This window comes from Xylocopa sonorina, chromosome 2 (assembly GCF_050948175.1).
Source record: "Xylocopa sonorina isolate GNS202 chromosome 2, iyXylSono1_principal, whole genome shotgun sequence".
Taxonomy (NCBI): Eukaryota; Metazoa; Arthropoda; class Insecta; order Hymenoptera; family Apidae; genus Xylocopa; species Xylocopa sonorina.
In genome coordinates, this window is record NC_135194.1 from 13,654,080 (window position 1) to 13,670,368 (window position 16,289).

General features: G+C 45.0%; 3 protein-coding genes across 3 annotated transcripts; 2 read left to right on the forward strand and 1 right to left on the reverse strand.

Annotated features, from left to right (window-relative positions):
* Nucleotides 1-2,511: 2,511 nt before the first annotated feature.
* Nucleotides 2,512-5,428, forward strand: LOC143433307 (arrestin domain-containing protein 17). Its single transcript, XM_076910605.1, has 7 exons — nucleotides 2,512-2,685; nucleotides 3,593-3,748; nucleotides 3,851-4,065; nucleotides 4,163-4,351; nucleotides 4,426-4,634; nucleotides 4,847-5,136; nucleotides 5,247-5,428. The coding sequence occupies exons 1-7, from the start codon at nucleotides 2,568-2,570 to the stop codon at nucleotides 5,426-5,428; spliced, it is 1,359 nt and encodes a 452-aa protein (XP_076766720.1). The 5' UTR covers nucleotides 2,512-2,567.
* Nucleotides 5,429-8,889: 3,461 nt separating this feature from the next.
* On the reverse strand, nucleotides 8,890-10,137 carry Lolal (longitudinals lacking protein-like). Its single transcript, XM_076910008.1, has 3 exons — nucleotides 9,904-10,137; nucleotides 9,612-9,825; nucleotides 8,890-9,524 (listed from the first exon to the last, which is right to left on the reverse strand). The coding sequence occupies exons 1-2, from the start codon at nucleotides 10,090-10,092 to the stop codon at nucleotides 9,631-9,633; spliced, it is 384 nt and encodes a 127-aa protein (XP_076766123.1). The 5' UTR covers nucleotides 10,093-10,137; the 3' UTR covers nucleotides 8,890-9,524; nucleotides 9,612-9,630.
* A 1,865-nt stretch (nucleotides 10,138-12,002) lies between these two features.
* LOC143433404 (CCAAT/enhancer-binding protein) lies at nucleotides 12,003-16,259 on the forward strand. Its single transcript, XM_076910764.1, has one exon. The coding sequence runs from the start codon at nucleotides 12,666-12,668 to the stop codon at nucleotides 13,743-13,745; it is 1,080 nt and encodes a 359-aa protein (XP_076766879.1). The 5' UTR covers nucleotides 12,003-12,665; the 3' UTR covers nucleotides 13,746-16,259.
* The last annotated feature ends 30 nt before the right edge of the window (nucleotides 16,260-16,289 follow it).

Below are 16,289 nucleotides of genomic sequence, written 5' to 3' on the forward strand. Positions count from 1 at the left end.
CTATCTCTACAGATACGATAACGGAACACGAAGCCAATGCGAGCTATTGACGCGGATTGAAAGGAATATCTGAATCACGCGAACACTCTTTATTCGTGCAATCTGTTATTCCAGTTAAAGGGTTGACGTATGAGAAATGGTCAGTAATGATCGTGTAACAAAAATCCAGCACACGGCACGTCGTTTCCCACGGAACGCGTTCTGCGATTTTTAATGACTCGCATAGCGATTCCCACAACCCTTCAACGGTCCCTCGATCAACAAACAAACGTTTGACGGGCCATGGACTCACCAGTGAACTCGGTTTGCCGTCAAGAATTAACCTGTTGATCTGAACCGTGCGAGAAGCGTCATCGCGCTGCTTCGTTCCATCTTCACCGTCGATTCCCAACGGCTCCTCATCTGGAACGATTCCATCAGAGTCGAACGTCCCGCACAGCCTCCGTCGAAACACAACGATACCAGGCAAACGATGGAGAACACGATTCGCGAGGTAAACGTCGAGGAACGACCACGTAAAGCCGTCGAGCTGCCTTCTCGAGCGAGGCTGCCGCGTTACTGAGGGGTTGGAGCGTACGGGCCACCATCGCCACCCCCGCCAGCGACTTCGCTCTGCTCGACCTCCCACCCCCAGCGTCCCCGGGGCTTTCTTTCTCCTCTCGCACGTGCCTCTTTATCAATTCGATCCATTTCGCTCTTCAGCCTCGGCCGGCTTTTCCACGGGTCATCGTCTGAAAGAACAGAGTTCGACATTGAAACGGAAACGAAAACTACGACCACGGAGGTGGTGGCCTGGGGTGGATGTCACGTGTCGGGAATCTTCTTCGCGGTCGATCGTTTTTAAGCCGTGTTTCCTTAATGTAGCCGTGGTTCGATGAATGGATAATCGTATTTGACGAAGGCTGTTTGCGTAACAGGGTGCACAGGGGTGGACGCGATGTACTTATGTAATCGATAGGGTAAATACACGACGACGCTTCGTTCACTTTGCGCGGGTCGAAGACATACGGTTATGAAATTTCCAGAGAGTTCGATACACCTTTGTTAAGGTGCTCGACAGGTGTTCGCTGGCGTTGAACACGCGAGAACGAAACAACCGAGAATGTAATACACCTGCAAATATACATGTGTCGATCGATAGTACGATCCGTCCTCGTACAGAACCGCAAATTACTTAAAAATAAAACGCGATAAACAGTCGTGTCCGAGTGAAGAGTGATTCGAAAAATCTCCGGCGGCTATAAACCGACGGATTATCCGGTTTTCGAAGCGGAGTTTTCTCGAATCCCGTGCACGGTGGAATTCCATCGCAAGAGAAGCTAGAAGGATGCAAAGGCAGGTCGGCTCGCCCAGGGGAAATTGGATTCTCGTGTAAAACCGCAGACACGGTTACCAGCTCGATGGTGGGGCCCTTCGGAGGGGGCGGGTAATCGATGGTTCCGGACGACACGCTGTCTAAACGTTCATCGGGATTGCGCTTGAATTTGCGCGGCGACTGCTCGCGTACCATGTCCGGAGTTTGCGGTCCGAAGTTCGACAAACGCGTCCAACAGGTAAACGGTGACCGCGACACAGGGACTGCGAAACGGGAAAATTGCTTTCGAAGGGCAGTCGGACGTGATTCGCGGTCCCTCGCAAAAGGTATTGCACGTGTACGCGTTTAATTTTCTACCCCTTTCGATTTAGGAAGTTACAATGGTAAACAGTTTGCGAGACGATTCACCGGGTTTCGTGCGAACCCACTTCCGACATAATTATGCCTCGTTAATTTCGGTACCGTGCATTGGAACCGGTATTAATTATTTAAACGACCATACATGAAATGAAATTGATTGATCGATTGCTTCGACGATATACAATGACAATAGAAAATAGCGAAAAGAGCGATACTGCGCGTTGCGTATTGGATTCAGGGGTGGTAAGCGTGTTCAGATTTCAGCGGAGAGGTTTTACACGTGTGTGATTTAAAGTAGGATAGCATGAAATGTCATCGTTATTCACCAGTTCGATGGGGAGCGCCGAAGGAAGCAAATGAATTCTTACAAGTTGTCCACAGGGGTTGAAAGCGGACCAAGCGTCCTTAAAATATCGATTGTCGCCCCTCGAGGCTACTCGTTCGTTTGCCTGCAAACGGAAAAGAGAGTTAGCGTATACTCGGATGTACCAAAATAAAAAAAGAAAGATAACGCTTTCTCTGTAAAAAAAATTGTATAATTAAGTACAGTTCTATGAAAATGAAAGATTGACCGATTACACCATTTGGTTTTCGTCATTCGACAAACTGTATGCTATCAGAAATTTGCCTCGATAACAGTCGACTGTACGATCTCTTATCTATTGATCCTCCGTGCAATGATTCATTCGATCGTCAACGTCAGTACAAACGCGACGGAGAGGCTGCCATTCAGCCTGACAGCGGGATCCGAAGAATTCGGAAAGTGCCCTCTGCGGACTTGCTCGAGCTCCCACTCTTTTCGAGGGTCGTCTGGTGACGAATTGTCACTCGATAAGAAGTATTCGACGCAGCCGAAACATCAGTAAGTACTGCGCGCTACTCGTACAACGCCATGCCGTCGTTGAGGACGTTCCGTATAGAATTCGAACGGCCGAATGCCACGTACATGCCTGGCGAAACCGTCAGTGGAAATATCCTGGTGGACGTTACGAAAGTGAAACGCTTCAGAGGTGAGTTATCGACTATCGAATCACGTGCGACGAGTTCTCGAGTTCAGAGTGGTACGATGGATGGTGATTGTCTTCGATTTCGATGAGTGGAAGAACACTCGACGGTCAGACGCGGCTGATTCTACTGCGTCTGGTCTGCAGCGCGGCCTTTGACTTTCTTCACTTTCTCTCGCCGGCTTGCTTCTCTTTTTCTTTGGTTTTTTCTTTTTTTTTTCTAAACAAGTCGACAGATAAGATATCCTCGATGAGTCGTTATATTCAAAGTGTACTACGGAATGTTTCGACGCTAGGTAATAGCAAAGTAATCGACGCTGGTGTAAATTGCAGTCCAAGGGAGTCGTGTCTCTTCTGATGATCATTTCCTTATATTGTAGTGTGTCTGTGATAAGTGCTTTGTATACAGATTTGTATACATTTATTTATAGATACGCGACAAGGACTCGCCTATTGTTACTCTCTGCGCGACGATAATTACCAGCTATCGCACAGTTGTATAAGCTTTGCAACGATTCTGAAAATTTTCCTGCAGGTATCCAATTATTTTCAAAGCCGTTACGAAACAGGGATTACTACCGATCCGTGATTAATCGTCGCTGGTTAAAGACCGCGAGAAACTCGCAATCGGTTACGCGATCGGCATACGCACTCCTTGGCGCGGTCGGTTCATTAACATTAAAAATCGTCGCACGTTGTTGCCTACGAGACGACGTAATCATTTGCTGGAATCGTTGGAATTGAATTTAATCGATGACCACCCAAGCGTTTGTATAATACGTTCAGAAACGTTATTGAAAAATATACAATTTGATAAGATCCCCGAATGATTATCGACTCTCGAGATAAAGAGGAGAGACTCGAAGGTGAATTTATTCGATGTCCAATCGATTTATCGATCATCGATCCCTAGGGCTATCCATCAGCACTAAGGGGGAGGCTCGCGTGAGTTGGTCCGAGTACATAACCGAGAACGACATCCATGGACGAAGTAGTAGACGTTACGAAACTTACAGCAACTTCGAGGAATACTTCCATCAGAAGCACTACGTGCTCGGTTCGAACAGTTGTGAGTAATAAACCTCCAAAGTACAGAGTGATTTGAACCGGAGTACTTCAAACAGTGGATAGCCAATAGAATCGATCCAACATTTGCTTTATGATATTCCAGTTACCTCACAGATCGAAATCCCCGTTGGATTGCAAAGGTACCCGTTCACGTTCCAACTACCCTATAACATACCGTCTAGTTTCGAGCACAAGTACGGGCACGTAAGATACGTAGTGAAAGCCACGATCGATAGACCATGGGCATTCAATCACGAGTGCAAGGTTGCATTCACCGTGGTCTCCTCTTTGAACCTGAACGAGCATCGATACCAATGCGTAAGAGAACCGTAGCCAACCGTGACTCAAGTATTCCGCGCGCGGGCCACTTTTGCTGAAAAACTCACGCGAATCATCCGTTCTCTTCTGCTAACAGTGCGGTATCGATGACGACGTGATGCAAAGTTTCTGCTGCTTCTGCTGTATCGATGAGGGAAAGATGAACTTGCACATCAGAGTCCCAGCCACTGGATACGTTCCAGGACAGTCGATATTCGTCGCTGTCCAGTATAGAAACACCTCGAGCAGTGTGGAAATAACGGGTATCAGCACGAAATTGATGCGAGTGAGCACCATTTTCCACAGTAATTTCGATATCGATTCGTCGAGAGCTAATCGTTGCCCTTTGTCGCCTTTAAGAAACTTAAATTTCGTGCTGGAGCGCCATCCACGAACGAGAAAACTGAGAGGTCCGAGATAAAGTCTACGAGAGATTCGGGTCCGTTCTCGACCAACGGATGCAGCATGCTGGAGTTTTCTGTACCTCCTATACCGCCGTCTCATTTGGAATATTGTAGTATAATAGACCTAGAATACGAACTAGTAGTCACCACTCACGTTTCCGGAACGTAAGTAATAATTAACGTTATCGGATACTATCAGACAGTCGCGCAATCGCGGTAGAAAGATAAAATTAGAAAGATAAAAAAACAATAGCCATTGCACGATATATAGCAACAGTTGTTGCCGAGAATTCCAAAACCCTGAAAAAATTTATTAATAACAGATTAAACATAAATTTCTACAAGCTTTAAAAAGTTTTATTTATTCGTAAAATCAGGCACTATAAAGTCGAGAGGAGCTACCCTCTTCTAATAGGAACGGTACCAATCTACTGTCCACCTTCCGCGCCACCCATGGCCACGAACCCTATACCTACCTGTTCGGGTTCAGACACGACAGGATCCGCGATGATACCAATGCCAATGCCAATGCCAATAGGGGCCACTGCTCCGTACCCTCCGACAGACAAGCCAGTCGGCGATCTTCCTCGACTAAGCGTTCATTCCGAGTCTATCGTTGTTCATCCCCCAAAACACACCAGTATCGCGTCACCTAACTGGGACATACGTAAGCAAACATATTAATAACGATTAGCAATTTGATCGATCCGTGTTTTTCGAAATAACGGTAGGAAATTAAAATTTGACATGCTCGTTACTTGCCTCCTTTCCATATAGCACCACCGACCTACGAGGAGTGTATGTCAGGCGCTGAGAACATCATGGATCACGATGAATCTAATTATGTGTACGGTGCGAACGATCCTTTTACACCAAGGTATCCTGTGTTCCATTATCCAGCACCAAGTAAGTTTAAAGATTTATTGTGTATTATGCGCTTTAAATACCTTCGATCGTAAAGTGTATTTTCAATTTTTCTTTTTTTTTTTCTTTTTTTTCGTAGCTATGCAAAATCAATGAATGGCGTGTCGTGTAGGTCACACGTTTGTTACTGAACGAGATTTACCAGCAACTGGACAGTTGTAACTATATATGTATATATCTGTATGTATATTTTGTAACTGAGAGACGGACTTCGCAAGTTCTACAAGTTGCTTTCATCTAGTTGTTTTATATACATAATTTTATAAATACTAGGATAGTCGCAAAATCGTTAGTCACCTTCCGTTTTCAATTCTTTCTCTGTTATATGAATAAACACATGAGACTGACTAGAGACTCACCAGTGGAATCAGTTTACCTGTTGATCTCGACCGTGCGAGAAGCGTCGTCAAACTGTTTCGTTCCACATTATCCATCAACTTTTGGCGATTCCTCCTCGATACGAATGATTCCACGACAGACAAACGTCGGATATAAATTTTATCGAAGGGTGATGACACGAGGGATAATAGAAAACACGATTAGTAACGAAGATATCGAGGAAGGATGGTTCCTCGACTGAGACTGCCGCGTTACTGAGGGGTTGAAGCGTACGAGCCATCATCCCCCTCTTCGGTAGCGGCATCGCTCTGCTCGAACTCCCAACCCCCAGATTCCCCGGGGCTTTCTTTTTCCTCTTGCACGTGTTCCTTTATCAATTCGATCCATTTCGCTTCCATAGCTCAGCGGGTTCTCCTTAGGACATCATCTTAAAGTGAACTTTAGCGTCGAGGGGGAGATGAAAATGGCAGCCTCAGAGTGGCAAGATAAATGTCACGTGTCGGAGATTTCCTTCGCGGTCTATGTCGTGTTTTCTTCTTAATGCGATGTGATGGTTCAATAAATGGATGATGGTATTTGATGAAGGTTTTGTGCGCGATAGAGTAGATAGCAGAAGTTGTGGAACCGACGCTCCTCGTGCAATCGTTGGGTCGGATACGTCCTGTTGCTTCGGTTGTTGTGTGCTAGCTCGTTTTTTATTCTTATCGCTAATGAAACAATGGTGTTCTTTCGTTTCAATTCCTGTTCGATGTCAGAAGGCATAAGGGAAGAGCAACAGTTTTACGAAAATGATATATTTACACAATTTATTTTCATATATCAACATCGTCATATTGTAATCATAATCATCATCGAGTCACTTTATAAGTAGCAAAAAAAAAAATAATAGAGAAGTGAATATTATCATTAAAAAGGTGAACGTAGAGAAATAGAGAATTTCACGAGACAAAAAGTAGGAGTATAAAAGTAATGAGAGATTCGTCGGTAAATAGCATCGGCAAATCAATAGATCGCAAATCGGTCGTTCTCAAAAGAAGGTCCGGATAAAGGGGAGAGTAGAAAAACTTACAGAAGCTCCTTAAAACGCATCTGTTTGTTTTTTGTGGGTATGCGTACGTATCTGTGTACGTGTGTGTGTGTGTGTTCGTGTGTGCACGCACGCACGTGTGTACATGAAACGTAATCGGTAGAGAGTATGGAGGAAGGCTTATCAACAAGTTGCGAACTTATCTCGAATCATCACTCATATAACATCTTCTACTCTAAAAGTGTACACAGGTCAACTTGACGCTCTTTAGCAAATTCACACACGGTACGATTCGCATTTTAACCACCAAATGCCCGATAAACGTGTCATTGTAGGAACTGAACCCAACCATCTTAATGTTAAAGGCTGTCTTAAATACTGTGAACAGACACGGCTCGTTATTTTTCTTTTTCCTTCTTTGTTTATTCGTATTTCCATTTTCTCTATTCCTTTTCGAGTACGACTTGCCATCGGATGACTGTGAAAACTTTATACGTTTCGCTTGTAACAGTAAACGAGCAAAAGAATGATATATATTTATACACGATCGAACATGCTTCGTCGAAAAGAATGTACAACGCGGCCATTAACGAATACTGGACAAAGTCAATTCCGATTACTATATACCTTTACATCGTGACGTTCGTTGCGGCTGGTCCCATTTCATACACTTGTGTCGTTCTTAGTTGCGATAATCGTTAACATAGTCGAGGCGAATATTTCACTCGAACGTCGACCATTTACTCTCAAATAATCATACAATCGTGGCAAACGTTCACAAGAACATCCGACGCAATGATAAACGAAAAAAAAAGACTGCTACGAAAATTCGTTCGCATACGGTTCCTATTTCAAACATGCTCCAAGTATATAGGATACCACGCGTGTAATCCTAAATTGTGACATTCGGTGTCGTAGAAAGTACTCGTGCTCAATTATATACGAGTTTTAAAATCGCATCAAACGTATTTTGAAAATTCGTATTGCTCTTCGGAGAAAGAAACTTTTTTTTTTCTTTTTTGATTATCAAAAAGAGCTAGAAGAGAAAAAAATAAAAAGAGTCAAGAATTAATTGAATCGAATGTGCTTAGAAATGAGAAAGAAAAAATATAAAAGCGAAAGACAACGCGATTCGTAAGCTTGCGAGAGACGTAAAAATGTATGCATCGAAATCAAAATAGCAAAAGCTCTTGGACACTTGTGATTCGTATCGTAAACTATACGATAGCTTATCCTTGCAACGCATGGTAATGCATGTATGCTCTTGACTCGATAATGTTTCCTGACTTTTTCTTTTTTTTCTTTAAACCTCTCTGATTATCCTGATCCATCGGGAGGGGAAAGGAACTGTGCGCTCCGACTTTACAAAAATTTGCTTCGCTTATATTACAATAACCTTCCCTCGATTTAAGACATTCAACCCTTAATATATTATTATCATAAATAAATTTGGTCTATCGGTAATATTGTGAATACGCCGGTACAAATACTGGCAGTATTTGGTTAAGTAAAAAATCACGATCACTAGAAGAGGTAACTGGGTACCGGTTGAATTTCAAAATGTGCGAGATAATTGCTTTCGTTCCGATTGCGAGATATTCATCGGTGAGAAACGACACGATTTATCAACCCACGTACACTATGTTCGCTTGAGTATATACACGGCAACTATCCCTTTCAACTATCGAGTATATCACAAATTTGTTCACGCGAAAGTTCCTCTTGATTTCAACTTTTTATATGAACAATCTTCATCTATCCTTAATAGTTTTCAGAAATAATTCTGTGAATACACCTGAACCAAACATATTGCAGATAATGAAAGAGAGCAATACACGACACGCATGTTACAACTTCCAGTAAACTTGATTTAACATTCTTTTACGGGATTATCGGGGTGTCGCAGATCTATTCACGATACGACCTGAATTTCATACAAGTCAATACCAACAAATGCGTGGGCAAAACTTTCCTGTAATTATTAACACATCGGCTTATAACTACGATGTCATAAAATTTTATTTATTGAATATATATATATATATATATATATATATATATATATATATATATATATATATATATATATATATATATATATATATATATATATTTTTTTTTTTTTCTTCCTTTCGCGTTATATTACAACAAAGTATTGCTCTATCATTCGTAATAAGGAAAACAATAAAAAGATTGCGTTTAACCAGTGTGTGGTACAGACTCGAGAAATTTCAATACCTCATGAACAGATCTACCGTGGAACCACCGATAGGAAAGTATAGTGAGTCAGTAGATCCATTTTTTTTTACTTTTTTTTAAACAGCAGCTGTAAAGATGTCTTTTAACATTTTCTCATTTGATCCACAAAACTGTCCCGTATATTGTAAACTATGGTGACCCACTAAGTTAGTTTTTCTTTTTTGCAGCACTTTGTTTTTAAAAAAATAATCAATGTTGTCGCTACCACATTATGGCGCAACAGGTTCAAGACAAACATCAACATTTCGTCTCTACCATATTTGTATACATACATTCAATACAACATTAACATTAACTGAGATTAAGAAAAAGGCATTAATTTACATTGTCGCCGTGTGTTGATCCAAGTCATGAACCAGAGGACACTGAGTTGTGCACACGCAGTGTATTCTTTTTTTTCTTTTTTTTTTTTTTTTTTCTTTCTTTTATCAAGTATGGTATATGTCTTTACGCAATCACTTTACATTATTACACTCTTTTTTTCAGTCCGCATGCTTCCCAAAATCCTGGAAAGGGAAACACAGGATTGGAGGATGTGTAACGACGTAAACAAAATACCGTTCCCACCAATAAAATTCATTGTACGATCTTACCATAACTATGAGCGAAACTTTAACCCTCTCTCTTGATGGCACCAGGTGCTTCTGCGAGTCCTTTGACTTTAAGCCGGTCGGCGGTTTTAAGAAATGCAGGCAATTGATCTTGCGAAACGTTTACTTCTCCCGCATACATGAACTCCAATATCGCTTGAAGATGACTGTATGCGACATCTTTTAGAATTATAATGGGATGTTTGGACGGATTTTCCTGAAAACAAAAAGTAATAACTTATTATTTACAGTTACTTAGAAACTACGCTTAAGTCATTATAAAATGGTAACTTACCTCTAACAACGTTTTAAAATATGGACTACAAGCAGATAAAACCATCTTGTGTGCTTTACAGGTTTGACCGTCACAAGCTAACGTCACATCCGTGAAACTTTTTTCATCTCGTAGATGTTTAAACGACGATACCATATTAGATTGGAAATCGTTCCATTTAAGAAAAAACTGTTGCTGTTCATCTGCCATTGTCGATACCCAATATTCCAATAGTCTTCGACTCAAATTTAAGAACTGGCAAAACAAGTTTTGATAATGTACGGTATCTCAGATTATATCAAACGGAGCAATCGATGACCACAACAATAACATTACGCAAACATCATCGTAAACACGAGAGTAGGGACGTAAAAACATAAAACATGCGTCAAACACGAAAATGTGTACGTCCACGGGATTGAAAAAAATATTTATCTACGACTAGCGAAAGAATTGCGTTGCAGCAACCTCAGCATGAAGCGACGAGTAAAATTTGGAAAATATTTGCGACACGAAATGCTGCTACGTCGTTAGAAACTGTGTGTACCAAAGCTCGTCTAGGTTAAGCCCAGAAGCATTCAGACAACTCGCGTAGGACACGTTCGAGGTTATTTGACAAAGCAACAACGGAAATGAAAAGTATAATGTCACAATAATACGCAGATTCGTCCTACTCTGGTATTCGAGAACACTTTGCATGACGTGTTATTCGCATTTTGTCACAACAATACGCGTACGTCGTTCCGTCAAAAGTAATTGCAGTCGCAAAACGGGCAAGATACGTAAAACGCGTGAGAAAAATATGCTAATGGAATTGATCGCTTACCTCGGCCTGACGGACAACTAAATCCTTTCGGGCAACTGGTGAATCACAAAAAGAACACGAAAAATATATATTGCCGAAAAGTTTTTACACGAATGTTACCAATTTTTGTTGTGGCTAATATCACGGCGAAGACGCTCGGTCGAACTCGTACGATCCCGTCGTTGTTCGGCTCGCAGCCGTTTACCGACCGACGCTAACTCCGCTTCAGTACGTCAGATGACGCTGCCCGCGCCGCAATTCACGCGCAAGGAGGAACATTCGAAATTGTTCGTACATAAATGTCAATCCAAAATTGTATATCGACGTCAGAGCGGTGCAGAAAATGCATTTGTAGATATGACATCAAAGGACGCGCTCTCCGAAAACAAAGATAGAACAAAAATAAAACGATACATCTTAAAGTTGAAATTTTCGCCTCGCGCAAGTGGACGTTCTAAATTTGAACGAACCACCGCTCGTAACGTTTTACGATACAGATAAAGCAAAAAATGAAGAGGAAAATCGGTTCGATAGGAGCGCACCGTTCGTTACTCGTTTCACCGTCGTAAAGTTCGTGCAGGGATCTCGCATTTATTACCGATAATATCCTCTCTCACTTTGTTACCGCTAATTGCGCAATCTCACGCAAGCAATTGGACAGATATCAGCATGCGCTAACTGACGAATCGAATGTACCCGCGGTTACATAGAAAATCGGTTCCGATCGAGTGCTCAACGATGACGGTAAACGATAGCCGTCGGGTCGCCTGTCCCGCGTAACAAATCGCGCGTTCCCTCCTGTCCGTCCAGCGGACAGTTCCGTCGTCGGGACGAGACACGCTTATGTCCGTACGAACGTGGAGGAGAGGAGCGGGAATGAAAATCGCACGTTAATTCTTTCAGTTTCCGTGGAAAATCCGTGCGTTCATTTATTACACGATGGATTCGTATCTAAGTTCTTATAAATAGAACCGAGAAAGGCGAGCACCGGAAAAGTTTTCCTGTCGCGCGATGCCGCGACGGGACGACAGCGTGTCAGTCCGCGAGTTGAAGGGAGAGAGAGATTTAGCCTAGAAGAGAGAGGAAGGGATGATAGAGCGGAGAGGAAAAGAGAAAGACGAAGGGAATCGAATAAGGTGGAGGCGATGAGAAAAAGAGAAAGAAAAAGGGTGGGAGAGGGAGAAGGGGGAGAGAGAGGGAGAGAGAGAGAGAGAGCATGGGATCCGCGCTCTAAGCGCGAATCGCGGCAAGAGTAAAGGGACGAGGAGAGCGGCTGAGAGGGAAGCGCGCGGGCGCAAGCGCAATGAGGCATGGAGTTGCTCTCGACGCACGCCACATTGAAAGCTTGCGACATGCCGCGAAGCCGCTCAGTTGTGCGCCAGCTCTCGTGCGGGTGGTAGCGTTTTCTCGTTTTCTTCAGCATTCCCTGTGGTGTACCGTAAACCGCGAACACGAAAAAGCCCGCGTAGGCGTGGTGAACGCGTTGGCGCATACGGACCACGCGGTTTCGAGCGAGTAACAAGAAATCTTGTGGCCAGGCACACGAACGTTAGCGCAGTGCGCATCTTCGTCCTCGAAAATTGGAATAGTCGAGGGTCACGTTTTGATACTTGGACCAGTGTCAGATCTCGGCCCGTCCGCACGGGAAAATCCCCGCGTCTTGCCCGTTCGAGGTCGTTCTCGTGGTAAAGTTTCAGACCGTTTACCGTTTGGCTCTCCTGTTCCCCGCACGGACAACGTGTCATCCATTGAGTTCTCGTAGTCGGGAGTAGGAGGAACTACGTTCGGTTTTCCTCGTTTCTTTTCTTTCCCCTCTCCCCCTATCTTACCCCTTTCGTCCTCGTTTCCGTTTGAAAGTGTAACAACGTAAGAAGGCGAAAGACAGTTTAACAAACGGACAATCGGATATCGTTCGGACAGAAGGTGATAATAGCATTGCGGAAAGAGATATATCGTATCTGTGATGTGCGAGTGAACGATGGAGTCACCAGTCATGTACGATTCAGCGGCCCACCAGGCCCAGGCCCACGGTCCGGCCGATTTGAAGAAGTCTCAGGTGCTGAACAACAACACGAACACCAACAACAACAACCATCCTGGGAACAACAACAACAACAGCAACACGGCGAACAACAACAATTCCGCGCTGCAGGTGAATCACAATCACAATCAGCAGCAGAGCGGCTCGGTGGTGAGCAAGGTCTCAGCGAGCAAGGCTAGCCTTCACCAACAGTACGCGGAACACTGCGCCGCGGTCGGCGAGCTGACAGACCTGAACACGCCTGAGATATCGTTAGATCTGCAGCACCTGATCGACGAGAGCCACTTCAACGACGGTCTGCTAGATATGCTGGGCGCGAACAACGGTGCCGTGAAGCACGTAAGAACGCCTGGCTATCCGCGGACCACCCTCGCGTACATGCCGCAGCCGGTGCACAGCGGGGCGAGTTACCACCAGGGCAGCAACAGCTGTAGCGACAGCAACAGCTCGAGCTCCGAGTCGCCCAGCATCAAAGAGGAGCCGCTCGATCCAGCGGACTATCGTCGCCACTGCCCCCAGTATCCACCCGGTGGATACAGCCCCGTGACGAACGGACCGTTCGCGAACGGTGCGCCCACGTTCACCACTTTGACGCCGTCGACGGTACCAGGCGGGCATCCGGGCGCACCTGTGCACCAACCACCACCCCGAGGCGGGCCGATGAAGCCGGTGATGGCGCATCAGCATCACGCGAACAACACCGCGGCCGCTGCCAGGAAACAGACCAAGGCCATCGACAAAGCGAGCGACGAGTACAGAAGGCGGCGCGAGAGGAACAACATCGCGGTAAGGAAGAGCAGGGAGAAGGCGAAGGTGCGCTCGAGGGAGACCGAGGAGAAGGTGAAGCTGTTGGTTAAGGACAACGACCTGCTCAAAAAGAGGATCGAGCTGCTCACGGAGGAACTGAACGTGCTCAGGTCCCTGTTCAGCAGCGTGGGCATGGTACCGGAACAGCTGCACCGCGAGATCTCGAGGCATCTCGATCAGTTCCAGCAACACGCGGTGGGGCCCATGTAGCGCCGCGGAACGTCGCCCTCCTCGAGCACCGCGGCGGCTACGCGTCGCCTCTGTCACGCCTTTCTCTCGTCCACCGGCGGCGACCTTCGTCCCTTGCCTTTCAAGCCGTTACGATTGTGAAAGAGAGACCATCGTCGCGAAGCGACTTCCGCTTCCCGGACCACCCAACTACGGGCCCGGCTACCGCGATCCTTTCCCGCTAGCCTAGCTAGCTAACACGCGCGTCATCCGAGTAAAAGTAACTCGCGAGATAAACTGCGTCTTTTGTCCCGGTACCACCGTGCGAAGTACCGCGAGGTGCACGTGCGTTCGCAGCGGTAGAAACGTCAGCTCGCCGGACAGAAGAAAAGACGCGGTGGGAATGGAAAACAAGAGACGAAGATGGAGGACGGAATAGCGAGCAGGATAGAAAGGGAGATAGAGATAGAGAGGGAACGGAGAACAGGAGAGAAGGAGGGATGATAGGCGTGACTCGTTTTAAAAGAAGAGACACTCGTCGGTTTCCACGTCCCCCCGGACGGGGATAGCTTTTTGGCAGCTGGAGCTTTTACCGTCGACAACGATCCACGTGTGGAAGAGAAGTGCCTCTGCTCATGGCGAACTTTTTTTTGTACACAGAGTGCATCGGACACTGACACGTTCGTCTGTACGCGACAAGTAACGCAAAACGATTTAGAAAAACGAAAAAAAAAAACAAACAAACAAACAAAACAAAACTAAGAGAGCGGACAGAGAAGACGCGAAGAATAATCATGGAGGCTCTCGCGTGACCGCCATATTGTCGGGATACTCTTTTTCGGACCATCGGAGTTACGCGAGGGATCGACGAGAATTCGACCGAGACTCTCGCGAGCACGATCGACTCTCGCTCGATCCTCTTTGTTTCTTTTTCTCTTACTTTCTCATCTATCTTCTATTCTCTTTTTTTTTTTCTTTTTTCTTCTCAAAGTACGTAAGACTGGGCGGCGGTAACCGCAGGGTCCGCCGCCTCAATCGATCGCGTGGTCCGCAACACGGAGACACGTTGCGATTCCGAACAAATCACGCGTCGACGTGTACGTAGAAGCGCATCAATCACACTCTGACACGCGTAGCGCTCACACCTTAAGAGAATGTACACCGGGCACGCTTGCGTGGACGTGTACAGAGACGACGCACACGTGTACGCGTACACGACACGCGCATACGTAAATTCGCTCGCATAAATCCTCGGCTCTTCTGGCATTATACATTTTTTATGCATCTCCCGGCGATCGTGCATAGGCACGCCTACACACTCGCATCGATGGGAAGAGGCGCGCGTACGTGGTACACGGGTGCAGCGGGCGCACATGTCCACGGAACAGACGAGCGACGATGCGGATGGACGCGACGCGCACGTGCGCCGCGTTGCGTTCAGACTTCTTCTTAGATATCGACCGATTAAATTAGATTATCGTTCTCATTACCAAGTACCTAAAAGGCATACCGAGATACCATAACTCGCGATCAGTATCGACGCGACAACGACGTCAACGCTATCTTCTCGATTCACGTACATTGTATTCTTCTCGACAGGGTGAAACAACGTGATCATCCCAGATAAAGAAAAAAAAATATGTATACACACACACACACACACACACAAAACTACACATGAACGCATACACACGCACAGACACACACGCGCACACGATCACACTCGGAGAAAAGGAAACGCACTCTTTATCACGTACGCCCTTGTATTATAGTTCTATATTTTAATTTTATTATATTCGAGATATATATATGTAAATAAAAAAAAGCTAATATATTTTGTTAGAGAAACGAAACGAAACGGACTCGTGGTTTTTTGTGAGAGAACGAGTGAGAAAGGATGGGAGAGAAAGGGAGCGTGAAAGAGGGAGAGAGTGAGAGTGAGAGAAGTGGAGAAATGAAAAATATATAAAAAAAAATAAATAAATATGTCGTATGTATGCGAGTATGTATCCAGCGGTACGATCATTGTAATTACTACATTTTAATGTGAACGACACGTTAGGAAAATGCGGCGAGAGTGGGAGTAGAGGAGAGATAGATAATTCGCCTACGTTACCTGGGACTTGGTCCAACCAAGTCCCTCTTTACCTTGAGTTACCGTAAAAATCGCGTGAAGCGGGCTTCATTCATTTTTTTTCTTCTTCTTCTTCTTTTCTGTTCTTTTCTTTTCTTCTTTTTGTTCGTAGATTCGATCGCGTGCGAGAGAACGATACTTGTTATTTACCTTACCATACGTACTTGTGCAACAAGTTTAATTATTTCTTCTTTTATTTTATTCGACTTCTTTTCTAAGACGTTTATCGGGTCTCTCGGTGATGCACGACTCAAACGAAACGCGTGTACGCGTACGTCGCAACGACGCGCGTCCACGCGCGAGCGTGTGCATGTGCGTGTGCACGCGTTCTCTTGACGTATGACTGATGTATGTTAGGTACGAGATTACCTGTCACGGTTGTCTTCTTGTCTATGCACAAATATATTTTGATATAAAACCTACGGCATTCTTTGTTCACCCTTTGCAAACAG

Bases quoted from the DNA above. Each gene is read 5' to 3' on its own strand.
- LOC143433307 (XM_076910605.1), top strand. From the start codon at position 2,568: ATGCCGTCGTTGAGGACGTTCCGTATAGAATTCGAACGGCCGAATGCC. The intron at 2,686-3,592 runs GTGAGTTATCGA...ATCGATCCCTAG, and splicing joins GAAAGTGAAACGCTTCAGAG to GGCTATCCATCAGCACTAAG. The intron at 5,137-5,246 runs GTAAGCAAACAT...CTTTCCATATAG, and splicing joins GTCACCTAACTGGGACATAC to CACCACCGACCTACGAGGAG.
- Lolal (XM_076910008.1), bottom strand. From the start codon at position 10,092: ATGGCAGATGAACAGCAACAGTTTTTTCTTAAATGGAACGATTTCCAA. The intron at 9,826-9,903 runs GTAAGTTACCAT...TTTTGTTTTCAG, and splicing joins ATTTTAAAACGTTGTTAGAG to GAAAATCCGTCCAAACATCC.
- LOC143433404 (XM_076910764.1), top strand. From the start codon at position 12,666: ATGGAGTCACCAGTCATGTACGATTCAGCGGCCCACCAGGCCCAGGCC.